Genomic DNA, 25,124 nt, shown 5'->3' on the forward strand with positions numbered 1-25,124 from the left:
GTGATCGCTTTATTTAATAAAATACAATAAGATAAATTAATAATAAAATACAAAATACAATTAAATATAATATAAAATACAAAATACAATTAAATGGATACAATAAAATAAATTGACAATAAAGTACAAAATAACGAAGCTTGTTCAGATTTTATTATTTATTGCTTATTCGTACACGTTCATTCGGATTCGAACCGTCGCCATGTTGCCGAGCGGAGCTTCCGGCGTGAAGTTTCCGGCGCTCGTCGCCTCGGAGCGGGCACCTTCGGACGCTCGACCCTCTCGCTCGAGTTCCTCTCGTTCTCGTCCCGCGCGAAGGAAAGAAAGGGCGAGGGGTGAACCGCCGCGGCCCCGGGCCCTTCGTAGTCGCGGTACCCTAGAAAACCCCCGAGAGAATCCCCCGCGTGGGGGGGAACCGTCGTCGGAGCGCGCTCTGGGTCCGCTCGGCGGTCTGGCGGTCCGGGACAGTCTGGGTTCGAGGCTCGGTACATAAAAACGTCCGTACCCCCGCGGATTACCGGCAGTCATTGCGACACGGTCACCCTATCGTGATATGCGGGGCGCCGCGTCGCGCGTCGTCACCGTCGCCGTCGCCGTCGCCGCCGCCGCCGTCATCGTCGTCGTCGCCCTCGCCCTCGTCATCGTCCCCGCCGTCGTGGACAACGATTGAACGTCGCGCTGCACGCAAGCTCGGGGCAACGCCGCGCGAAGATGCCGGTGAAGGTCGACGTGGTGCCGCCGCCGCCCGCCAACTCGAAACAGCCGGGTGTCACCAAGTCCCTGCTGTACAACGGCTCGCGCTTCCAGGGCTCGCAGAAGTCCAAGGGCAACAGCTACGACGTGGAGGTGGTTTTGCAGGTTAGTCGGGTCGTCGGGTGCCCTCTCCCTCGCCGCGGCCTTCTTCCCTCTCCCCGCCGTTGTGTCGTCACTTTTCGGAAATTGCGCCACAAATTGGCGAACGCCGCGTCCCGCCGGGACGTACGCGGCTGAAGGGGAGGACGTCCTCGTCTCGACGGCGAGGATGCGCGAGACGATCGGTTTCCTCCCTCGCCCGTTTCTCTCTCCCTTCCTCTTTGCAGCGGACGGTTCTCCGCGTGCGACCTAAGTTGATGTAAGCTGGCACGGGGTTGTTGACGGTACGCCGGAACGTGTGGGGGATCGGTTCCTGGGTAGGATTCCTCACCTTGCGTTTGTCCCATTGCAGCACGTGGATGAGGAAAACAGTTACCTGTGTGGATACCTGAAGATCAAGGGTCTCACGGAGGAGTTTCCGACGCTGACGACGTTCTTCGACGGCGAGATCATCTCCAAGAAGTATCCCTTTTTGACTCGCAAGTGGGACGCCGACGAGGATGTTGATAAGAAACATTGGGTTCGTATCGATGCTTTATCGCTCGAGCTATCGTCATCCACATCATTATCGGTATTTTGTCTGTATCTTGTCCTTCATTCTTATTGTAGAGTAAATTCGCGTCGTTCTGCCAATACGCCAAAACGTTCAATTCCGACACGTTCGATTACGAGGCACTGAAGGGAACGGACTTTGTATTTATGAGGTGGAAGGAGCACTTCCTGGTACCCGATCATACAATCAAAGATATCAACGGTGCCTCCTTTGCAGGATTTTACTATATTTGCTTCCAGAAATCCGCCGCCACGATAGAAGGCTTTTATTATCATCGTAGTTCTGAATGGTAAAACGCTAACTATAAGTTAGAGACCTAATTATAACACTAGAGACCTAACTGGTGATATTTGATTTCTGAATGCACCGGTTGTGTTTAAAAAAATTTGCGTATCACGAATATATACGATACGATATGGAATAATTAAAACGACAATATGAACGTTGTTTCAGGTATCAATCCTTGAATCTGAGACATGTCCCAGAGCACAGTATACAGATATACGAGTTCAGGTGAAGTCGATACCTTTGCTGAAAAGTTTCACGATATTCGCGTCTCTTCTTTTCTAGCATACAGATCTCATAAAGATTCGTCCTGTAAATTTTATTAGAAGTAATGAGTCTGTTTCGTGACACACTCCGCAGTTCTGAGGGAGATTTGCAGTAAAAAGAACTCAGGATTTCACACGATATCCTTCTCTTGACTAGTTGACTGTATTAAGAATCTAAGATCACGAGAATTGGAGTGCCTATTTAGTAAGTGATCGACTGCGGAATAATTACTTCAACATGATTGATTGTATAACGATTTTTGATCGAAATAAATTACCTGATGCATATCATTTTAAATTATTGGTGTTTCGTTATTCAGTAATCTGATAAAGGCTTCAGGATTCTTGTTTGTGTACATTGTCATTGTGTGTGCGATCCAAGTGTATTTAATATTTCGATATTTGGTTTATTGACTGAAGCAAAGTAAATATATTTGTATGCATGACGTGGTAAGATCTATTGAATTACGGTTTTAGAAATTTACTAACCATGATAAAAATAATATTTACGAGCAAGATTTTTTTTCGTTTCACATTATGATGTTTATGAGATCTGTTTGCTACATTGGAAAAGATCAAGTGTAATTGTTGTTTGAATGAAGCTGTACGTATGTCGCAAAAGAAAGAACAAACGGTAAATGGTAATTGCGAAAGAGTTATATCGAGGTTTGATCTGTAGCTTATATTGCAAAAAAACATTTATTTATTTATTTTATGCGCGAACGAACTTTATCCGACTCTAATGTTTTATACATACATATATGAAATATATGTATACCTGATTTTAAGAATAGGCATTAGACACATGTTGGCTGTTCGTAAAACTTGTCTTCATGTTTTTAATCGAGTTGAATATATCGATTCTCTTAGGGAAAAAAAATAGTACACTGTTGTGATAAGCATTACCATAATATATGCATATATATGTATATATATATATATATATATATATATATATACGAATGTATATAAGTTAACAAGCTGTAATAGGTAATCGCGTAGCTTATCCGAGATTTATATTGGCATACTACAGCTTTCATTTGCGCGTGTGACGTTTATGGAACCCAGTTCTCGATCACCCAGTGATATTGATGTTTCAAATGGCATACCACATGGTATATTATTTTCGATATTACTTTTATTTAGTGTTGTTAAATACTAATAATTTTTGTTTTTCTTTTTATATTTGTGCTAATAATCTACCTAAATACTCAAACCGATAAAACAGTACATATGCTGTTTGCAATAAAAAACGCGTACCGAATCGACAAGTGTAACAGTCACTTTGGATATTGGAAAACGTAGCTGCGTACGTATGAGATACATATTTAATATAATATATCAGATACCTTAAGAGTACACTGATATTGTTAATTATGTTAAGCCGACCTTTATTATAAAAAAAAAAAAAACGAAACAATCTACTGTTGTCACATCCTTATTTGTAAGTTATATGTTGTTGTGTTTCTTTAAGAAGAGTATCTTTATATTATCAGTTATTGGTACCAATTTTATACATGACCATGCCGCGCACAGTGTCACATATCAATCCGTAGTTTTTTTTTTTTTTTTTAAGCCAGTATATCTTTCTTTGCAAGCTGCGAAATTTGTCAATCCCGAGCGCTAACGGAATTCTTGCTTAAACAATACACAACAGGAAATATAACATTTATTTACGATAATCGGCGCATTTACCGCACAGTTGACAAAAGGAAGGTTTGCTTTACAAGACGTCCATAGGTTCATAAATATTCGATTTATTTTCACTATACAACCGCATGTGCTTTAAACTGGAACACATAATTATAATTTAATATAAATTGGAATCGCTATTATACAAATAGAACCACTGTGTAGATGGAATACATCGATGAAAGTTACAGTGCTCAAATTAACAAGAAAGTAGTATTACAAGTTGCCAGGGAGAAAATTTTGCCAATTCCAGCGATTGAATCCAGTGAGGAACTCGATTAAACCGATTAATTAGTTGTAACTAAAACAGTAGTTAAAAAAAAATTAGAATGTGTTTATTATGTACAGCAAGTGTATGAAAAACAGGCTCTCTATCCTCCGTCATCCATCGAAATTAGCGTTTCGCTATTAAATGAGAAGCATTTTGGCAAACGGGACGGCATTTTCCATTCTTCCCTTAACACGTGTGTGTGTTGGCCCCCTTTAAGTGGATACTCCTTCGTATATGAAAGATGTTATTCTCTTGTAACAAAATATGTATATATAATTAACGTGTGGACTATTTATTAAAGAAAATTTGGTATTCGAAGTAGGAAGTTCTTTACCGATTACATGCACTGCATAATGCGTTAATGTGAAGTTAAGTTTATTTAGTACATCTCACAGACAAGTAAGCACATCGTGTTATATTCATATAAAACAATATTATAATATAATATAGTTCTTTCTTTATATACACAGAATATAATTTAGTTAAGTCTAACGTAATATAAATATACATCTCATGTGCTTTCCTGGCATCGAGTGATTTGTTACAGACATATCGTTAGAGATCGAGTGTGTTTCTATCTATTCTATCTATATTACACACAAACGCATCTCCTGCAATCTTACACTGTACATTGTGGATTTAGTAACGTACATTTAGGTAACGTGAAATAAGACGATACTCTTAACGTATTCGGGGAAGGGAGATTTTCCAGATTTCGTTAAATACGAAGGGGAATAAAGATCGTATCGCCTTGCGTGATTCGTACGGGGGAGAGAAAGAGAAAACATCGAGGAGATCATCATGCGATCTCGATCGATCAACGTAATGAAATGTAAAAACTCGTGCCGTAGAAAGAGTCAATTTTATTGCTCTTTATAAAACCGTCTCCTTAAAAAATATATAGCTCTTTCGCGCTCGGTAACCGGTAGTTTCCGATAAAACGGCTTTCGCGTCGCAAGCAATTGAAAATATATATATGTATATACGCATATATGTATATATATATATACATATATGTCGCTAATATATATCTCGAGTTAGCTGCTCTAAACTTTCTACACTTACCCTATATCATCATTAGTCTACACCACAACCACCGTAGACTTAGCGAACTTGTACTTTTCAGTTCATTACTCGCTGCTCTCGTAAGCTTACGATCGAAGAAAGAACATTCCGCACAGAGAGATACGTTTGTGGGAAGTGGGATGCTTTTCCAACAACGGCCAAAAGAAACGAAGCGGCTTACAAGGGCTTTAAAAGTATGGGCACACTCGAGTCGCGTAATGTAATGTCGGTCGATATATATCATGTGGCGATATACCTTATAAACCTCCGTTAATCCTGACGCGTTCCCTTCTCGCGATGGAAAATCCACGCGAGCTTTACAATCGATGATAACACTCTGTAATGTTCAAGCACTTTCCCTGCTTACGTGACATTGCGCCGCTTTCCTTTTTAAATCTCGTACAACGGATGGCACGGGTACGCGACAGCTCGTCTCCCTTAATCGTGGAACTGTACGTGCAAACGTGAAAATATATACGAATATGTATCTCGTGATATAAAGAAGTATATCCGTCAACGTTGGCAAGTGGCAAATCGGAATTTCATATTATTTATACCATCTCGTAGCGGTCTAAACGGTAATCACTATGAATCGTGGAAACAACACCGTAAACGCGTTTGCATCCTCGACAGAACGGGGAGGGGAGGGGAAGGGAAGGAAGAACGCTGATTGCTGCGCGACGCTTTTGTAAGTAAATCGCTACCCTGAACTTCTCTGTCCGCCGTCGCTCTCAAGACACCGTGCAGGAATTGCGACCGACGCAACTTGTGCGGGAGTCGGTGATGCTGCCGGGCGAGCTGCCGGGCGTCGACAGTCCGCCGTTGTTATGGCCCACCCCGACGAAGCGTAGCTTCCGGTGATGCGAGCCGAGGCTCTTGCTGGAGCTCAACGAGCGGTTGCCGCAACGCAATTGGGACGTGGTCGTCATCGCGTACGACTTGAGATGCGACTTGATCGACTTGGGCAGCGGCAGCTGGTCGATCCCGTAAACCGTCGTTCGGGCCACTATCGCGCGGCACGCCAGTTCCTGCAGGCTGAGCACTGCAAAGCGAATTACATTTCATCGTTCTGATCTTCAATTTAGAGTATCTAGAGGTCTCTGTTCCTTTTAGCTGAACTTCTTGTACAGGTCATCTTTTCTCTTTTTCTCTCCAACGTGAAAAAAAAAAGAAAGAAAAGATAAAGCGTGCAAGTAGTTGAGCTAAGAAGAACAGGTTTTAAAGAATTTTCGATAGATCGATACCTTTATTGGATCGCCACAATCTCTCCATGCCGTTCCTGTGTAGCGCCATCCGAGAGAGTTCCGAGAAGCTCTCGCGGATATTGAAATCGCAGAGAGGCGAGACTTCGAAGTACGCCATTCGATTCTTAGCCGCGTAAGCCTCGGCATCTCGTTCGCCCACTTGCCTCTTGAAAGCCAAGTGCAGGCGATTGCCGACCAGGACCTTCGGCACGCCCGGAGCGTGCTGCAAAGTTACACATTGAGCTAAGATGGATAAAATGGATCAATAATTGGATAAAATCTTAGATCGACCCTGACCTCTTCGACTTCTTTCAGCCACCTGTCGATGCCGTCAAAGGACCACTTATTGGTGATGTCGTACACCAGGAGTATACCTTGCGCACCCCTGGAGTAAGACCGTATGATGGTGCAGAATCTACCCTGGCCTGACGTGTCCCACAATTGTAGCTTCACTCGTTTCCCATCTAGCAGGATAGTGGTAGTCTTGTAAGCTGAAGAGAGAGGTAACAAACAGTCAGCTTTAAACCTCAAGTAAACAGGGGAAAAAAAAAGAACTATTTCAAGGAAAAGAGAATCATGGAGAGCCATATAGTTGCTCGATTACAAATAATTCAACTTATAATGTCTCGTTACACGTGATCGAGGAGATGTTTGATGAACATTCCGAAAAGTCCTCACCGCTGCCGCTGCAGAACGGCGACTCCGCGGCGCCGTCCTCGAGGCCGCTCAAGATCTCTTGCTTGCCGACGTCGCTGTCGCCCACCAGCAGGAACTTGAGCAGGTAGTCGTACTGCTTCTCTTGACGAGGCCTCGCCGTGCTGGCCTCACCCGCAGCCATAATATCCTACTGTCGCAGACCCTGAGCATACTGCGGGCGACCGACGGGGCGAGCACGCACGCCCTGCCGCTGTCGCGCTTCCCCCCGTGTTCGCGGCGCGCGGCGGACGCCTCCTCCGCCACCTCGACGGCGACCTCCTCGTCGGGCACCCCGTCGGTGAAAGCTATCGCATCGTACCGCGGTGCGCTGGCACGTCGCGTCGACTCTCTCATGGATCCTCTCGGCCGCGTCGATCGAGATCGCCTGCCTGTCCGTTCGCGGCCACCGTCTCTACGCGACCGGGAAACGGACCCCGACACCGCGGACGCGTATCATAACAAAGAGAACGGTGTCGCGCGGCTCGTTCTCTCGTTCTCCCTCGACGCGCGCTTTCTTCCCCGCTGTTGTCGTCGCACTCGTCGGTTGTCGTCGCGCTAATCCTTCCCCGCACCGCGCCGGATAGAGACCCCCTCGCGTGACACCGCGCATCGAGACTGCGCGCTGTCGCGACGTCGCGAGTCGCGCGAGAGATACGCGAAGGTCGGGTGCGTTCGTGATATCGCGCCCCGCCGGCCACGGGCCACCGTCCACCATCCGCGAGCCTCGGGCGCGTTTCCATTGGCTGGGAGCCTCGTAATCGAATGAAACAATTGGCGGCCGCGTTTCGTACGTCGCGACCGTCGCGTTTCTGTTGGATTAGTTGGATAACGCGCCACGACTTCGATCGAAGTGAATCGAAGATTGAAGTTATCACTTGTACCTGTACCTTCCTCTCCGCCCCCATCGACGTGATCGACGATAACAGAACTGGGGAACGTTAACTTAAGGAAGTAAAGCTTCTCCGAGGTAAATTTTTTGTTTCAAGAGAATGGGGAAACAAGTAGTGGATACTGATAATGGGAGTGTTTCGGCAAAATTGTATGGTTTGATAATTTTGATACTTTTTTCAGGACTACGCTTAGTTTTTACTGCGGGATCAACGACGAGGACGTGGTGAAACTTCTGATCCTCCTTTAACGTTTTAAAGGTTTTTTTTCAACAGATCCGGCAAAATGGATTTTTTTTAATTTGGAAAGGGAATGTTTTAACACCGTCCCATACTAGGGTCCGATTCAATTCTAGCAAACACCAGCTAGCAGTGACATTTACATCAATATTATAATTTCCTATTCAACAATATAAATGTCATATAATATAATATTGCATAAGTTTCATTGTTGTAAAAGTTTCATTCAGCAGGAAATTTATAATATTGATATAACGTTGGTGTTTGCTGGGATTGAATCGGGTGCCCCACAGTTATTTTACGTCGAGGAAGAGGATGAAGAGGCAACCGCGACCAGTGACGTAAACCTTGGGGGGGGGGGGTCCCTCCCTTCCCTCCGCGTTCCGGCGCGCTCGTGGCCGCGTTCGAACCGGGCGGCCGATTCGCGCGGTTGCCGCGTCACGTGGTGGCACCGTCCACGTTTCGGATTGTCGGTAAACAAGAGGAAGAGAAGAAAATATTAGCGCGCGCGTGGTGCAATTGTCATCGTGTGATCACGTGTGATCGTGTCGCCGGGAGCGAGCGCGCGCTCGCGCGCAGGGGCCGCCTGTCATCGTCATCGTGTGTCAATTGCCAATCGCTGCCAGTGCCGCCGTCGTCCGCCGTTCTGTTTTCGCAGTGCCGAGGCGGCACAGGGAGGACAGGATCGCCGACACGAGGAGGCGAGGTGAGAGCGCGGTAACGAGGCGGCTCGGCGCAGTCGCCCGTCGGCGACCACGACCGCGGAGACAGGAGCGAACTTAGAAGGCGCTTGACTACGCCGCTCGCGAGCGCGCATGAGCGAAAGAGAAAGGAGAAAAAGAAAGAGAGAGAGAGAGAGAGAACGCGGCATCGTGCGGATCGTGCCCCGCACTCGCGCCCGCACGCACGAATAACGAACGAACGCACTCGGCGCGGAGAAAGGAGCGTTTCGAGACGGAGAGCCGAGCCGGCCATTATTTCGCGCGGGTACACGCGCGTTCGTACGCATCGCGTCGGTGCAGTGCCGTGTCGTGTCTCGTCATACGTGTCCCCCTCCCGTTTCTCTCTCTTTCTCTCTTTTTCCCCCCCGCGTTCGTTACACGCGCGTGCCCGAGTTCCGACTCTCGTCTCCCGGGCGCTCCGATTTTCTTGCCCTCTCGTTTTTCTTCATCCCCCTCCTCCCGCGTGCCAGCCCCTGCCCCCCCGACTCCCCTCCCCGCTCCCGGCCGTCACGGCGCGCACGCACACCCGCCGCTCCGTCTCCGTCTCGCGTCTAATTTTTGTCATCTATACTCGTACCCCCGAGACGCCCGTGCTTCTCCACCTTCGCCGGTCTATCTCGCGTCCGTTCGCTCCGCCGCCGCGCCGTCGCGTTATCTATTTATCTAGCGTATCTGAATCGCGCGTACGTCCGTGAATTTATCTCCATCTCTGTCCGTCGATCCAGCGACCGTCTATATCTCCGTTTCGCTCCTTCTCTCTTTCTCTCGCGCGCGCCGTCTCCGTCCCCCTGGTGCCCCCTCCGCACGCGCGTTTCTTCTCTCTCTCTCTCTCCGCCCGACTGTCTTCCTCTCCTCTCCTCACCTTTCCTTTCCTTTCCCGTGCCTGCTCTCTCGGCTACACGACGGCTCATTCGCTCTCGGTGCTATGTCTACGTACTCTCGTACCCAGGAGAGCGACGCGTGGGCCCTCCTGGCACTCAAGTCGGCGCCGGCGAGCCCGTCGAAGATGCAGTGGAACCCAGAGTCGAGCGGGGCGCCGATCGCGCGGCTCGAGGCCCGCGAGTTCGAGTACATGGTTAGGCAACGGCGCATCACGATCGGCCGCAACAGCAGCAAGGGTGAGGTCGACGTCAACATGGGCCACTCCAGCTTCATCTCGCGCCGGCACCTCGAGATCTTCTACGAGCACCCGTTCTTCTTCATGGTCTGCAACGGCAAGAACGGCGTGTTCGTCGACGGGGTGTTTCAGCGCAAGGGCGCCCCGGTCTTTCAACTGCCAAAGACGTGAGTCCCGCGAGCGTTTATTTATTTATTATTGTTTTCGCCGGGTGGCCGGTATTTTGGCTGCGACGCGACGCGACGCGACGTCGCGTTGTTATGGGCTTAGGATCGCTAGAAAAGATGCTTGGATTGTCTGTCTTTTACTTTGGAATTTTCCTTGCTCGTCAATGGAGTGAGAAAGGGACAGACCCTAGTAACTGCACAGGTAGCCATGACCCTGATGATTATGTAAAAATGGACGGGCGACGAGCGTGACGATTGTTCCTGTAACGCAAATAATTAGTCTTTACAAAAGCATGAATAGAGATTCTGGATTCCGATACTAATGAGCACGCCATAAACATAAATAATAATTTGCAGCGCTACAGTAAGATACAAATCCATGCTTTTTCAGGCAGGAAACTTGTTTCGCAATTTCTTATTAATGTAATTACAATTGAGTTGATATAAATTAATGATAATACTTATTCTCGAGATATTTTGTGACGACGATTGGCTTTTTGATGGTGTTGCAGATGTACATTCAGATTTCCAAGTACAACGATAAAGCTGATGTTCCAGTCGCTCGTCGACGAGCAGGAACAAAGTAACATTCGCGTGCCGTCGCCGCCGAAGCAGCGGGCACCGCTGCCTCCTCTGCGAATAAACATCCCGGACGCCGGATATAGCAGCCCGTTCCCGTCGCCCACGGGCACGATAAGCGCCGCTAATTCGTGTCCAGCGAGTCCGCGTGCCGGTCAGGGCAGGAGAAACATCTCGGCGGACTTGCAGATGGCCGCGGTGTACGCCGCCGCTGCCGTGGCGAACGACTCGCAGAGCTCCGCCTTGGATAGGCACAGCTTGGAGAGGCACGACGGCGGGCAGAGCTCTAGCAGGCAGATAAGCCCGGAGCCCGGTGCCGACGCGCGTTATCGAGGTGGTAACGGTTCCGGACCGAACGGCACAGCGCCGCGCTACAGTCCGCCGAAGGATGACTCGAAACCGCCGTATTCCTACGCGCAATTAATCGTCCAGGCGATCGCCTCGGCGCCCGATAAACAGCTTACCTTGTCGGGCATCTATTCTTATATCACCAAGCACTATCCCTACTACAGAACCGCTGATAAGGGCTGGCAAAATTCTATACGGCACAACTTGTCGTTGAATCGATATTTCATCAAAGTACCCAGAAGTCAGGAAGAGCCGGGGAAAGGGTCCTTCTGGAAAATAGATCCCCAATCGGAAACCAAACTCATCGAGCAGGCATTCAGACGAAGACGGCAACGTGGTGTACCTTGTTTCCGCGCGCCCTTCGGGACGCTGTCATCAAGGTAATGTTGAAAAAAAAGTCCCATATTGTGAATTGTCTGTATCGATTGATAAATCGTTTAATATTATCACCTGTTTTCAGCAGAAGTGCCCCGGCTTCGCCGTCCCATGTAGGAATTAGTGGATTAATCACGCCCGAGTGTCTAAGCAGAGAGGCTTCCCCAGGACCCGAATCTTATCCGGACAGCTCGGTATCCTCTCCGGCTGGGCAACTCGCGACGAGTCAATCGGCGCCTGGCTCTCCTGGACATCCGTATACATCGTCTCAGACAACTCACAAGGGACGCCTGATGCAAACAGTGGTAACAAATGGTGTCAGTGGCGATGCCACAGGAAGAGAAGGTGAATTTCTTTCCGTCGTTTAATCTAAAAGATTTCTTTTTTTTTTATCGCTAAGATACCTTACGGTTCGTTTCTTGGAACAGAAAAATATTTGGTGCCTGGGAACGCTGTAGAGGACCATTCTTTATCTCCAGCTGGCCAATACAGTCCAGCTCCTGTTATTGTACAAACAACATATAATTACAGGTACGATTTGCGCTAGAAAGGCGTTACGTTACGAATTATTTAATTTGCACCGATACTCGCGGCTTTATCGACGTACGTCATTTACAATTTCGTGTGAATTTTCTGTTTCGCAACAGTGGAAATTTTATCAGCCCCGATGCTGGCATTGGGGGGGTTAGCAAACGCACTCATGAAGAATCGGACAGCTCGCCAGGCTCACCGGCCCCGCTCGCGATCGTCGAGAGCCCCGAGCCTCCTGAACACCAGCCATCGCAATCGAAACGTCAACGTATCCACGAAATGGATGATCATTGAACTGATATATCTAGCATCCTGTTACGTAGAACATTACATTTACATTATTTGCCTGTCGTCGAACACACACTGCAAACTTCATTTTATTTTAACCGCATAACCCGCTTTAGACTGCACATAATCGAGATCGAGCGTCAGTTCTATGTTCTCGCGAGAATTACGAGAAAACTATTGTGTGTACGAGTCCGTAAAAGAAAATCAACCACTGAGAGAAAGAACGACGAGCAGAAGACACTTTTCCTGTCCTAGGCTTCATGTTCTCGACATGATTTCCTCAACAACAGTCAATGTACATAAGATATATATACTTTATTAAATGCTTTCTCTTTATGACTTGTTAACTTCGGCAGAAGATATAGTATATATGTATATGGAGCTTATTTGATCGAAGGTCATCCAAAATAGTAACAGCAGCTGTTGCGCTGACACATCAAATTGCAATAATGTGATGCGGTAACGTGTGCCATTCAGCGTTTAGCCGATATATAAAATAGACAGAGAGGAGAGGAAGAAACGAGAGTGTTATTCAGTGTAATCCAACCGAATGGAGCGAGAAAAAAAATGTTTTATCCATAGCTGAATCCGCTGACCGACATCCATTTCACTCGCGCGATTTCTGTTTTTCGTATTATTGCTTGCACCGGCTTGGCGTCGCATCGCGACTAGACGGCAGATTAACGATAGGCAAAGTGATAAGAAGAGCGAGAAAAAAATAATAGATTATTATTATTATTACAATTAGCGCTCTTTAAGACGCTCAATCGTTTTATCTGAGGGCAAGATAAGACACGAAATACTATCAGTGCGACAACGAGAAGACCGATAAAGAAACGGGCGGACAAATCGACGAGCTTCTGTAGCGTTGACGCGATGGTCTCTGTTAGAGATTGTTACCAGAGCCAGAGAAAACAAAAATAGAGCCTTGTAATATTTTACATTGTGTAATTAAGTAAGGACGCGATTTTATGATGTAACCTAATTCTAGCTGATCGTGCGGCTGAACACAGGAACACTTATTTTATAAACGCTACCTCCCTCACGTGCGCGTTCACAAGTCAGGCGAATGAGAGGGCGAGAGATATCTTCCGTCGAGGATTTTTTCAATTTTCCAAAGTTATCGCGGCCCTTCGAGTGGGCGATTGTCGCAACAGGACGGTTCACCTAAATCGATCATCTATAATAGTCTTTTCGTTTTTAATATTGGAAGAAATTGTTTGTGAAGAAATTAAAAGAAAAAGACAAGATATATGTATATGTATATACCTATATAATAATATATATATATATATATATATATATATATATATATAAAATGGAGAAGGAAGATTGGATTGAAAATTCAAGTGAGATAGTCGCGGAGCGATGTCAGAGGGGATGTAGCTGCGGTCGACGATAATGATGCCAAACTCGATTACTGATTTCTCCAGCGATCGGTTTACTTTTTCTCGTGCAATCGTAGTTAATCGTAAACTCGCCGATCCCCCTAGAACATCGGCGTTAGACAAGATAAAAATAAACACAAAAAAAAACAGGAAAAACGACGCATAAAGTAGCGTTAGACTTACGGCGGGGCGGCAAGGAGGGGCGAGCAGGATTGAGAGTAGTTGTTATATAAACGGAGGATCGGAAAGGAGCGTGGTGCAATAAAGAGGCAAGAAAAAAGAAATGAAAGAAAGGGAAGGAAAAACGAAAATTTATTTTTCGCACCTTTCGCGAGAGCGAGGCGTACGAGGCGTTCTTATCTGAAGCGTTTATTTTTCTATTAGTCGGACGTACACGAGGCACAACAAAAGCGGTGGCTTTCGGACGATTACTGGTAGACGGATTACACGCTGTACGGTGTTGATACATACGTATCGCGAGCGACGTATGTCAACTATTATTATACATATACGTACATACGTGTGCGCGAGATACGTGTGCGCGCGCGCGCACGTGTACACGTGGTCGCGAACAATCGATATATGTGTAACAAGCAAACGTGCGCGACACACACATATATATACACACACCTCTCGATGTCACGATGTGCATGTATGTGTGCATATGTATAATAACGCAATAAAATTAATACTAATTACAAGTCGTCATTCCGTCGTGTTTGTTTATTTATTTAGTTTTTTGTATCTCCACGTGCTCCGTCTTTTCCTAAATCAGTTTTTGAATTTGATTGCCTCGAGGGATTAGAGTGTCTCGCTCGATCGAGATTTCGGTTCTCAACTTTTTGTTCGACCCGTATCTCGCCAGTGATTAATTAATTAACTGATTACATCTTTACCCTCTCCCTTCCTCTCTCTTTTTTTTTACGAGCCGTTATCACGCTCGCCGCCAGATGTCTTCTCTATTCCGCTCCGCGCGAGTCGCGTTGTTATGGCTGACTATGGCACTATGGAAATAAACGCCGTCTCCCGCGACTCGTCGCAACGGTTAATCAACAATCGGCTGACGGAGTACTTCGATCATGGATCCAGAACGGGGCAACGCTAGTATCTACGAGCTCGTGACGGAGCTGGTCAGGCACACGTTGCGGAGGAATCGCGCCGAGAATGGGAGCTCCTACGTGCCGCCCACGAGCGATGTCAAAATAGTGAGGAGCTTTCGCTCGAAGGCTTACGAGATATTGTTAAACAAGAGTGGCAGGACGTATGATCAAGGTACACTTATGTGCCTCAGGTCGATGGCACAAGTTTCAATGAAAAGACAAAACAACGTAGGTATTTAAATGATAGCGCTTTGTCGAACACAATTGCAGAGAACGCGGCAGATTCTGAGATTGATCCCCTGGTGGAGATACTGAAGCATGCCTTCGTGCTCAGGCTGTCCCTGAGACGTGTGTCAGAGGCGAAAGAGTTAGAAGGTCTGATAAGCAAGTTGTATACGCAGGAGGGTAACACCGATGCTGTAATTTCCACCTTACAGCTGCTGATCGAGCTTAAGAACTTTCAGACCGACACAGGGGCTGCATTGGTATCTATTTTGCTCTAATTTGGTCAGGTAATCAGTTTTCAGGATTTATACCAAAGCTAACGCGAATCGAATTTCGCTTAGGACGTATTTCACTATGGAAAAACCAATCCCTTCTTACCTGAGGATGTTATATCTACAAATGGCGTACCAATGTTTCAAACATATCCTATGGAATCCTTTATCTTGCCAGAGAAGTTTGAGGCGATGCTGGGCATACGCAGAACCTGTACCAGGCAGGACACGGCAACCAATTTTGTTAGCAGAATATCTTTTGAAGATCAGTGTGTATCAAAATCCATCCTAGGGATCCAAACAATTAGGTACGATCACACAGTCTTAGCGTTTCTTATTTTCTATATACATGTATCTTTTAAGGATTCTTCGATATATTATTTTAGGTATAATAATGCTATTGAAATGACTCCCTGCATATCGAGCTGTACTGAGAATACAGCAAAACAATGTAGCATGGTTACTCCCTTCTTAGCACATATTACGGTAGGATATATCTTGCATTTTTCGATACATGTGTGTTTTTTTTTACGATATGTGAATTGTATCTTTTTCACCAGGTTGAACAAACAAATAAGATATATTTGTCTACACAAAGATTTATGTCAAATATGACTTTACCTTGCGAATGGATAAAGCCTGTAGATAATCAAAATCGTTTCCGTGCTGTGCCGTCGGACAATTCCGACCGTAGTTTTACGAACGAATCAAAAAGCATCGGAAGTATCCCCGATCTAATATGGAAAGAGGTATTATTTTCTGGTGATCGTATTTCCAAGTTACGAACGTGGGAATCTCTCGGATCGCCGGAGCTTTCCAAGCAGTCGCTATTTGTCACAGATCTGCCGGAGACCGCGCTGCACCTAGCAAGGATAAGACAAACAAGTATTTTATCACTGCTGCCAAAGAAGGTAAAGACGACGATGCTTGTGCAAATATATCATGCAAAAATTGTTCCCTTTGTGTTATAGGCAATGCGTTCCGTATCCCTGATGCGGGAGGTTTCGTCCGAGAAATTTTTGTCGGACGTCAAATTGTTGTTATTCGGTATAGATTCGGATACCTTTAGATACGATACCGTGGTACGTGGATTTGATGAATCACGCTAGCGCAACCGCGCGCTTTATATGCCTGTAAGTCATGACGAGTCCTGTTTCAGACGGGATTTAAATTGGAGGAGAACATCACCGTGCACGGAATAAGCTCCGAGGCGCTGGGGATTACTTGCCAAGAGGCGGTTTGTTGGGGCAACAGTTTCAGGTCCTTGTCACGCCTTGTCGTGCCCGATCCACAAACGGGTAAATTGCAGCAAAATGGTCTCATATTCAAGGTGCGTACAATTTTTTCGCGCTACGACGTGTGTCTGTTCATCTTTTTAAATTACATATGATACAATTGCAGGCAATGTGCGCCAGCGTTAAAGAGCTACTCCTTTACTATCGCTCGGCGTTGCAGAGGATTCTCAACCGATGCGAATTTCATGGATTGTTGAGCCTGTTTAAACAGATTCGTCCGTTGGCGCATTTAATTGTGGAAGTCGCAAAGCTATGTAACGCGAATACGCAGTGCACCTTGGGCGGTGGTAGTGGGATTTTGACGCACATTTACAAAGAAGTGGCCAAAGTCACCAATCCTAAGGTCGCGTTGGTGCTTTACTCCATATTAAAGTCGTGCTGCGAAGTCTACTTTCGGTGAGAAAACGTCACATCTTTTTTTTGTTGGATTCGTCACAAAAAGAATATTAAATCAGACGAATATTTACTAATTATTCTTGTAGGTTGTTGCAAAATTGGTTGTTCGAGGGAACGTGCGATGACGTTTACGGAGAATTTATGATTCAAGCACGGTCTCATTATCTGCGAAAGAGAGGACGTAAATTTTGGACGGAGAGCTTCGCGATCGATACCGAATCGGTACCCGGCTTTTTATCCGAATTGTCGGAGTCGATACTGCAATGCGGGAAAACGTTGCGACTCTTAAAAATTTGCAGTCCAAAGGTAATTTTTTATGACCCCGAGGCTTGTTAATTTTCATCGATTTCAATCAATAAAAAGATCTCTCGATGTTTGCATTTTAGAATCCCGTGTGCAACGCGTCTCTCAATGCTCAACCGGAAGTGAGGGTCTGCTTGAGTGTATCCATGCTACGAGAGCAGTTGTTGAGGTGTCAGGAATACGAGCGTAAAGGCGAGGCGGCATTGGGACCAATCGTATCTCTTTTGTCCGCGATTCAGGATGAGAAGAAAGCCGAGAGGGAAACGGCTGAGCTCGTCATACGTGCGCAACAGGAAACGTTGTCGAGGCTGGACAGTAATATTCTTACATTTTCAGTTTTTATCGCGTTCTAAATTAAAGGATGTACGTATTTAACTACCGTGATAATTGTTTCCTTTTTAGAGCAACGCAAAGAACTTATCATGAAGGCCGCGCAAAGTAAACGGGAGTTGCTGCAAGAATTGAAGCAACAGGCGGAAGCGAGCGCCTTGAGTAAAGAAAGAGAGAAGGTGAACGAAATGCTAGCTGATAAATTGTTGCTCGAAAAGATTAATCGAGAACAGGAAGAAATACGGGAGCAACAACGGGCCGAGCGGTGAGATTTAATATCTTAAATAAAAGTCACTGGAAAATGATCGCTGGTTTTAGTTTCAAATATTTATGGCATTGATTGTTGCTTGTTTCAGGGAAAATCTTATGAACTACTATGACAAGTTAACTGCCGATATAGAGAGCAAGCGTGCACGATCCATCTGGCGAAAGGCGAGAATGAGTCATTTCGAAAGACGAGTGGAATATTTGAAATCTGTAAAGAGACTCGATAGAGAAATATCGGAAAATGCCGCCACACTAAGTTCCAATGAAAATACGGTCGTCGACGAACAAAATAAAAATACCACGTCCGAGGTGTCCAGCCAAGATGAAAATAGCAACTTTGCGGAAAACGGACTGTTGGATGTAGCTGCGACAGACGTTTCCGATCAGAGCAATTCTAAAGAAAATCTTTTGGCCGCCGAATGCGTGGGCACGGATGTCCCGCCTGTCTCGCCCGTCGAAGATCGTGAGCTCGATAAAGATGTTGTATCGGACAAGGAAATTACAAGTGAAGAAATTACAAATAACGATTTCCTCGTGACAGCGGATACGCAGAACGCACATCTACCGCAAGAATCTCTACCATTAAAGTACAAGATCTACAAGAAGAATAACGAGAGGAGTAACCTACAGGATTTTCTGCGTGACGAGGCAATGAAAAGTATCCATACTATAATGAACGGCGATGATAAAAAAACGAGTGCGCTCAATACTCGTTTAAACGATATCTTAGAAACCGACGAGATGACGGAGAGAATTATCGGTGCTATTAAGAGGCCTAAGTCTTTAGCTATCGGGAGGATAGATAATATGACGACTGCACAAACCAACAAACTTAAAGTCTTGATGCAAGAGTACGGTATGACTACTTTGAATAACAATGAGCTCAGTACGATACTCACGGACAATCAAGGAATTATTGATCGCGCAAATACAAACGGCAATAACCAGGTATCAATTGATATCAGTAGCGAATCAAGTTCGGATAATACGAAGGAAAACGCGAACAATAATGTTCTTTCGACAACCAATATCGAATTGCCGAGAGAAACGGCGAACGTGCCTACGAATGACGAAGAGTGTTCAAGTAAGACTAATGCAAATAATGAAGCACACGAGCCGATATTGAATAATACGCAGCAGCAGAATAATATAGACACCCCGATGTCGTGTACGACCGACAATTTCACCACGGCATCGATGCATACTCCTTTGTCGCAGATACCGAATAGCGACGATATATTCGCTTTAAACGCCGGCCAGGAAGTCTCGTCTTTATCCGACGACATGACAAAGTCGATCACGGAAGAAACGTGCTTCGAATCTCCGATGAGCACTAATTTCAAGCTGCCGAATCTATTCGGCGGTAGTTTCGACGCGAAATCGTCGGTCGCACCCTCGTCTCTGACCATAGCAGATGTCGAGATGATCGATCATACATCTCTCAAAGTGTATTTGGAAAAATCCATCATCATTCCCTTACAGATACAAAGCCGGCTGGTTAACAACGCGATTATTAAATACCTGGTGAACGAACACAACATGCTATCGCACTTGCACAGTCTACGCAGTTATTTCTTCCTGTTGAACGGCGAATTCGCGAAGAGTCTGTCGGACTCGCTTTATTCGCGGCTTTATGCGATATCCGCGCCGATTGAGCTCTTCAATTCCGCCACCCTCGCGAATCTCTTAGAAAAAGCGCTGATGAATTCGCTCAGCAATAATTACGCCAATTCGGAACTTTTGAGCCTTTCCGCCGTCGACAAACCGTGTCAGTTATACGTAAGCGCAATCATTTGTTTAAAACTGTTATGATGATACTTGCTCCGATATTAATAATAGTGTTTCTCGCAGATTTCAGATCCGAATGTCTTAGAATGCCTTTGCCTCAACTATAAGATATCATGGCCGTTGAATATTATCTTGGATGACACTGTGATGCTGCAATACAGTAAGGTGTTCAAGTTTTTAATAATGATTGGCAGAATGTCGTGGGTACTACAGGAAGACTTTAATATAATGAAGGTGGACCGTAACGCAGTTAATTCAGAGCAGTATCACAAGGTAGACCGTTTATCGTGGATATTGTGGAGATAACGTTAAGAAATTGTTCTTACTGAGTTCGTTCGTTTTTGGATGCAGTTGCAGTTATACAGGCACTCGATGACACAATTCACGAATGCTCTTCACAATTATTTGACGTGTAGCGTCCTGAACTCGAGTTGGAATGAGTTCGAGAAAGATCTGCAGAATTCCCGGACAATAGATCAGATCTATCTTTCGCACATGAGCTACATTAAAAGGATACTTTCAAGGTAGTCTCTGTCATTCGATCGATTTTCCTCGAGACCGAATACACATAACTTACAGCGTTCCGATTTCAGGTGCATGCTCAACACGCGCGGAGAAAAGATGCGCGTCTGCTTGATTACCATCTTTAAAATCATACTGAAGTTTCACAATCGCTTGAGATCGCAAGCTTGGACCGTCGGCAGCGCGGGTCGGTACAGCCATCCGAATTACAAGAGCTTGGAGCAAATGTACCAGTCGTTCTGCGAGTGGCGGACATATATGGCACACGTCGCGCACAAGTTGGCCACCAGCGGGTACCAGCCGCATCTAACGCATTTTCTCAATGCTTTGAATATAAATCACATGTACGATTTAACGACAAAGCAACAATAGCACTGTGATTAAATTCCGTCGTGTCTTCTTTTATTATCGTTGTATTGAATGTAAAAGAATGTCAGTAATCTCTCTCGTAGGTATCGGGATTCATTAAAATTAATTTAATTTTCGAAAAAAAAAGACATGCGCTTTTATATTTGTTTATTTAGCAAAATGGGTGGTAGTTAAGAAATAGCCAACCACTACGCTTACACTGATATCGATGATACATTCGCCACGTCGAGTACCTTAACGCAACGTCCACAGAGACCGTTTTTATCTAATTCAGGATGTCTCCTGCACCTTTGACAGAGCATTTTTTCAATATTATGTAACTCAACCTGCGTCTCGGTTTCCGTGGGTGATTCTATCAATGTAATTGACGACAGTTGCAAAATGTCGCATAATTCTGACGTAGAGGATTCTCGATCTTTTTGAAGTATCTGCAAGAATAAGCAGATACGATTTATAGTAGTCACGTTTGATCATTATTATTGCGACTTGGAGACCAATATAATTTATGATTTATAGAAAGTTCCTAACCGAGAGCGATTCATAGTCATCCTTTGAAGCTGTTAAGGTGGCCGACAATTCCCACGTGTTACGATCAGCCAATGTGTTCACCTTGCTTCTCAAGTTTAAAGCTGTTTCTACGTGTCTAGCAATTTCTGGTCGATGCCAAGTTTCCGATACTTTATATTCAGTATGATACAATGGCACTGATGCTGTAAATAATATGTGGACGGTAATACAATGTGGAAAACGCTTTTCTTATTAAGTCGCTTACCCAAGTTTTCAGGGTGGTACAGCCACACTTCTTCCGCTAAATGCGGAACGATCGGCGCAATGGACCTCGCAAATACGGTCAGGGTTGCGCGCGTTACCTCTACCGCGGCCAGACGCGTCGGGGATGCTGCTTCGTCGCAGTAAAGTCTGTCTTTAATCAAGTGACAGTATACCGGCGACACGGTGTTCGCCAGAAAATTCGTTACCAATTTACACGCGTGATGATATAAATAATTGTCATACAAGTTTTGAATCTGTAAGACAGAGGATCGATATCGTGAATAACGTGAATACTTCTTAAATATAGCTTACAATCTTACCTTTTTATTATATTCATGCAGAGCGTGTAGCATATACTTGTCAAGAAAGAGATATTCCGGTTCGACTGTGATTCCTTCGCTGTACGAATGTAAAACGCCTAACAGGAATCGTAAGACTAAACGCAATTTTTGTACAGTTTCATGACTATCGCGCAACAACGCAGTCGTGACCGGAACCTGACTGTGTTGGCATCCGTGACTAGCCACCCACCATCTATCAAAAAAAATTTTTTTTATTAACTCAACATATTTTATTTTTGATGATCGCTGTCAAATCAGCGAATATTTTTAACTGACCTTAGAGTATCGATGCCATACGCCGGATCTTTACTCAAATTTTCTCCACCTTTGATAATTATCTCTGGATTTACGACGTTTCCAACTGATTTCGACATTTTCGAGGCTTTATCGTCCACAGCAAATCCGTGCACGAATAGCGCGCTTTGAAAAGAACAATATGAATATATAAATATATATGAGAGCCGATATTTAATTTCACGTTGCATGAGCTACCTGTAGGGAGAACGTTCTTGAAGAGCAATGGATGTTAGTAATGATGACTGAAACCAACCGCGAAATTGATCCATTCCTTCTAAATACAAATCTGCTTTATGTTCCGGCAAAACGGCCGACCACGAGAGACCGCTATCCAACCAGATATCCATGATATCCTTCAAGAAATGTAGTGCAGTCATGCATTACTGACATTCGAAATTCCATTAAAAGAGATCATTAGTTTTGTACATACGGTTCCCCTCTCCAAATCATGTATATCGTCATTCAATTCCTGCCGAAGCTCGCGACCAATTAATTTTTCGGTCGATAGCTCCCACCAGTAGTCGGTACCGTGTCGCTCCATCAGTCTGCCAAGTCTCTCGACCCATTTTCTACAAAACGAAAGTATTCTGTAAGTAATCCTGTTCCTATATCGCGAAACTTCAATCAATTGTATTGCCAATCAGCAGTCACCTGCTCGTATACGTATCACCGGTTCGTTTATTGTGCAACACCGGTATCGGCGTTCCCCAGGACCGTTGTCGAGAAATACACCAATAGGGTCGTTGCTTAACTTGTGCGATCAACGTGTTCAAATACGACGTCTGATTTTGCTTCGGGTATATCCTTATATTCGCGATGCTGTCCTTGCGTAAAAAAGACATAAGCACACGAGTGATGAATTCGTAGTAGCATGCTTGTTTTCAGAAAAACCCGGCAAACTTACAATCGCCTTCTCCTTGATAGACCTTATGTCTATGAACCATTGGTGACTCGCGCGGATAATCACGGGCTTCTTGGTTCGCCAATCGTACGGATAGCTGTGCGTAATCGTGTCAGCATGCAACACGTCTTCACCGATATGCTGCAAGACCTTATTAGCGCCATCGTTTAGGACATCTAAGCCGGAGAACTCGTCGCCCGCTTCTTTGGTGAAACATCCTTCTTCGTCTATCAACGATAACTAAAACAGCGACGCGGATTGACCCGTTAAAATCATTATAATACGACTGATTAGAATATAAATTACATTGTCACCGATGAAAGATGCCTTACCACGGGTATATTATTCTCAATTGCAATGAGAAAGTCCTCGGGACCGTGTGCGGGTGCTGTGTGAACTAATCCAGTACCGACACTGGTTGTAACGTGTTGTCCAGGTAAGAATGGCAAACGTTGTTTTGTAATGGGATGAAGATATTTGGCTTCGCCTAATTCCTGCCCTGTTAATAAATCATCTTTCATTTATTACACAGTCGCTACACATTTATGAACATAAAGTGTTCGAATGCAGCCAAGTATTACCCGTAATAGTTGTAATTAATTTTAATGGACCAAGCTTCTGCTCAATATTTGCTAAGCACTCTTGTGCAAGAATATACAGATTTTTCGAATTGTCTTCCACAATGCAGTATACAATGTCACTGGAGAAAGCTATAGCTTGATTAGCCATCAATGACCATGGAGTAGTAGTCCAAATAAGAGCGTAAAGTGGTTTATTTTCAAAGTTCTTTAATCTCGAGGCTAATGCATGTGTGTCAAGTCGCATGCGAACAATAACGCTCTTGCTCACGTGAGACTCGTATTCCAATTCTGATTCTGCTAATGCTGTTCTACGATTATCAGAAAGAAACAAAATTTAAAGACTGAAGAAATCTTTTTAGAATAAATCTATGGATATTCCTAGTTTGTACCTGGAGGACGGTGACCAGTGCACTGGCTTGAAGGCTCTGAACACGAGCCCCTTGTCGTATAGATTTATAAACTGTTGCATCTGGTTCTTCACGTACGAGGTATGATTCGTGAAATAACATCCCGATTCGTTCCAGTCAGCCATAACGCCCCACGACGTAAAAGCTTGTCGTTGCTTTGCTATAGCGTCGCTTGCATATCTTCTAGCTGCGATATAGCAAATTTTAAGGCAACAGGAGATACCACGTCTTGCGACGTTTATGTTTCGACATACCTCTGCGGCGAATCTCTAAGGGACTGTCGTCTTTTAGGTCACTAAGCACTTTCTGTTCAATTGGTAAGCCATGACAATCCCAACCTGGGACGTAATGCACCCTTCTGCCTGTTATAATCTTGCTTCTCAGTGTAATATCCTTAAGGACCTAAGTGAACGAAAATAATTTCTAAATATCGGTGTAACAAAAGAATGTGTATCACCTAAAATTCTTTATTAATAAAAACCTTGTTAATAACATGACCCATGTGCGGCTCTCCGTTTGCATACGGCGGTCCGTCATGCAAAATAAAGTCCGGCCCCTCAAGATTCTTCCTCTGCCAGTTGTACAATTCCAAGAAGCCACATTTCTATCATAAAAATGCCAAAAGATTATAGGATGAAAATTATGCTACAAAAAGCTTAAATTATTCTTAACGCAAAATGCAAAATTATGCTCGAATTGCTTTGTACAGTTAAATTATAACGAGCCGAATTTACACGGTGACATTATTTAAATTGCGAGCAACGCTAGATACAAAATTCTATTTAAAAACACAGGGAGCCACTGCAGACACGCAAACATTTAGCGATCTTGTCGGAGGACAGACGTTTCAATTTGGAGTGGAAAAAAAGGTAGACAGACGAAGAATCCACCTCTAGCAAATAACTGTCCATCTCCACCCGTTTGCTGCCGCTGAGTCGCGCCGGGAAATTGGTCTGCGGTAGCAGCACGGTTTTCGTATAGCTCTGCTTCGCGGCGCTCTTCATGCCCCTCAGCCACATCGCGCGGCAGAATTCTGCGTAAGTCCGCAGGGTGAACCCGCTCGTCTTGAACAATCGCCTCATTCTCGCGCAAAGTACGGACATAATTCAAATACAAAAAGACACTTCGTTTTATTATCTTCTAACCTCAGCTTTCTCAGCCGGATCTGTTACGCCATTTTTAAATGCCACAATCCCGTCGACGTCGCACGCATGTGCGACACGAGGTTTTGCTTTTAAATACGGCGAGCTATCGATGTTACGAGCTATCGATATTTCTTTCGTGAGATTTTCAAATCCTTCTTGGTATACTTTAATTATTTATACCTTGTATGTTTTTGCTGCTCTTAATGAAGTACAGAAAACCTCTTGTTTTATAAATAATACATCGATGT

At 44.9% G+C, this 25,124-nt stretch overlaps 5 protein-coding genes and 1 long non-coding RNA gene across 8 annotated transcripts; 4 read left to right on the forward strand and 2 right to left on the reverse strand.

The window, feature by feature from the left end:
* Positions 1 to 257: 257 nt before the first annotated feature.
* LOC139784971 (glucose-induced degradation protein 4 homolog) lies at positions 258 to 4,237 on the forward strand. The gene is made up of 4 exons (XM_071724146.1): positions 258 to 858; positions 1,205 to 1,372; positions 1,462 to 1,694; positions 1,859 to 4,237. Exons 1-4 carry the CDS (start codon positions 712 to 714, stop codon positions 1,920 to 1,922), a joined length of 612 nt encoding a protein of 203 aa, XP_071580247.1. The 5' UTR covers positions 258 to 711; the 3' UTR covers positions 1,923 to 4,237.
* Positions 3,694 to 7,609, reverse strand: Rab40 (RAS oncogene family member Rab40). 2 transcript variants are annotated; one of them, XM_071724106.1, is made up of 4 exons: positions 6,907 to 7,609; positions 6,526 to 6,719; positions 6,229 to 6,451; positions 3,694 to 6,026 (listed from the first exon to the last, which is right to left on the reverse strand). In XM_071724106.1, exons 1-4 carry the CDS (start codon positions 7,064 to 7,066, stop codon positions 5,716 to 5,718), a joined length of 888 nt encoding a protein of 295 aa, XP_071580207.1. In that variant the 5' UTR covers positions 7,067 to 7,609; the 3' UTR covers positions 3,694 to 5,715. The 2 variants fall into 2 exon arrangements, with proteins under 2 accessions (XP_071580207.1, XP_071580198.1); XM_071724097.1 differs by having other exon boundaries at positions 6,862 to 7,609.
* On the forward strand, positions 7,606 to 8,538 carry LOC139785017 (uncharacterized). Its single transcript, XR_011721774.1, has 3 exons — positions 7,606 to 7,891; positions 7,996 to 8,072; positions 8,345 to 8,538. It is a non-coding gene; the product is annotated as an uncharacterized lncRNA (long non-coding RNA).
* A 404-nt stretch (positions 8,539 to 8,942) lies between these two features.
* Positions 8,943 to 14,274, forward strand: Foxk (forkhead box K). 2 transcript variants are annotated; one of them, XM_071724054.1, is made up of 5 exons: positions 8,943 to 10,057; positions 10,570 to 11,364; positions 11,448 to 11,664; positions 11,760 to 11,890; positions 12,007 to 14,274. In XM_071724054.1, exons 1-5 carry the CDS (start codon positions 9,699 to 9,701, stop codon positions 12,182 to 12,184), a joined length of 1,680 nt encoding a protein of 559 aa, XP_071580155.1. In that variant the 5' UTR covers positions 8,943 to 9,698; the 3' UTR covers positions 12,185 to 14,274. The 2 variants fall into 2 exon arrangements, with proteins under 2 accessions (XP_071580155.1, XP_071580150.1); XM_071724049.1 differs by having other exon boundaries at positions 8,945 to 10,057; positions 11,448 to 11,704; positions 11,788 to 11,890.
* Positions 14,275 to 14,415: 141 nt separating this feature from the next.
* On the forward strand, positions 14,416 to 21,172 carry Grip163 (uncharacterized). Its single transcript, XM_071723948.1, has 15 exons — positions 14,416 to 14,838; positions 14,937 to 15,151; positions 15,233 to 15,471; positions 15,550 to 15,649; positions 15,724 to 16,074; positions 16,135 to 16,245; positions 16,323 to 16,493; positions 16,565 to 16,854; positions 16,941 to 17,160; positions 17,241 to 17,472; positions 17,560 to 17,752; positions 17,844 to 19,533; positions 19,606 to 19,815; positions 19,894 to 20,066; positions 20,136 to 21,172. The coding sequence occupies exons 1-15, from the start codon at positions 14,646 to 14,648 to the stop codon at positions 20,434 to 20,436; spliced, it is 4,689 nt and encodes a 1,562-aa protein (XP_071580049.1). The 5' UTR covers positions 14,416 to 14,645; the 3' UTR covers positions 20,437 to 21,172.
* On the reverse strand, positions 20,564 to 24,930 carry Ilers-m (Isoleucyl-tRNA synthetase, mitochondrial). Its single transcript, XM_071723955.1, has 15 exons — positions 24,622 to 24,930; positions 24,213 to 24,335; positions 23,986 to 24,133; positions 23,714 to 23,918; positions 23,325 to 23,632; positions 23,076 to 23,242; positions 22,747 to 22,983; positions 22,494 to 22,666; positions 22,273 to 22,411; positions 22,038 to 22,195; positions 21,822 to 21,965; positions 21,525 to 21,738; positions 21,206 to 21,458; positions 20,962 to 21,143; positions 20,564 to 20,861 (listed from the first exon to the last, which is right to left on the reverse strand). Exons 1-15 carry the CDS (start codon positions 24,832 to 24,834, stop codon positions 20,628 to 20,630), a joined length of 2,898 nt encoding a protein of 965 aa, XP_071580056.1. The 5' UTR covers positions 24,835 to 24,930; the 3' UTR covers positions 20,564 to 20,627.
* Between the last annotated feature and the right edge of the window lie 194 nt (positions 24,931 to 25,124).

This window comes from Temnothorax nylanderi, unplaced genomic scaffold (genome assembly GCF_030848795.1).
Source record: "Temnothorax nylanderi isolate EJ_2023f unplaced genomic scaffold, tnyl_v1.0 TNYL_tig0008_pilon, whole genome shotgun sequence".
NCBI classification, from domain to species: Eukaryota; Metazoa; Arthropoda; class Insecta; order Hymenoptera; family Formicidae; genus Temnothorax; species Temnothorax nylanderi.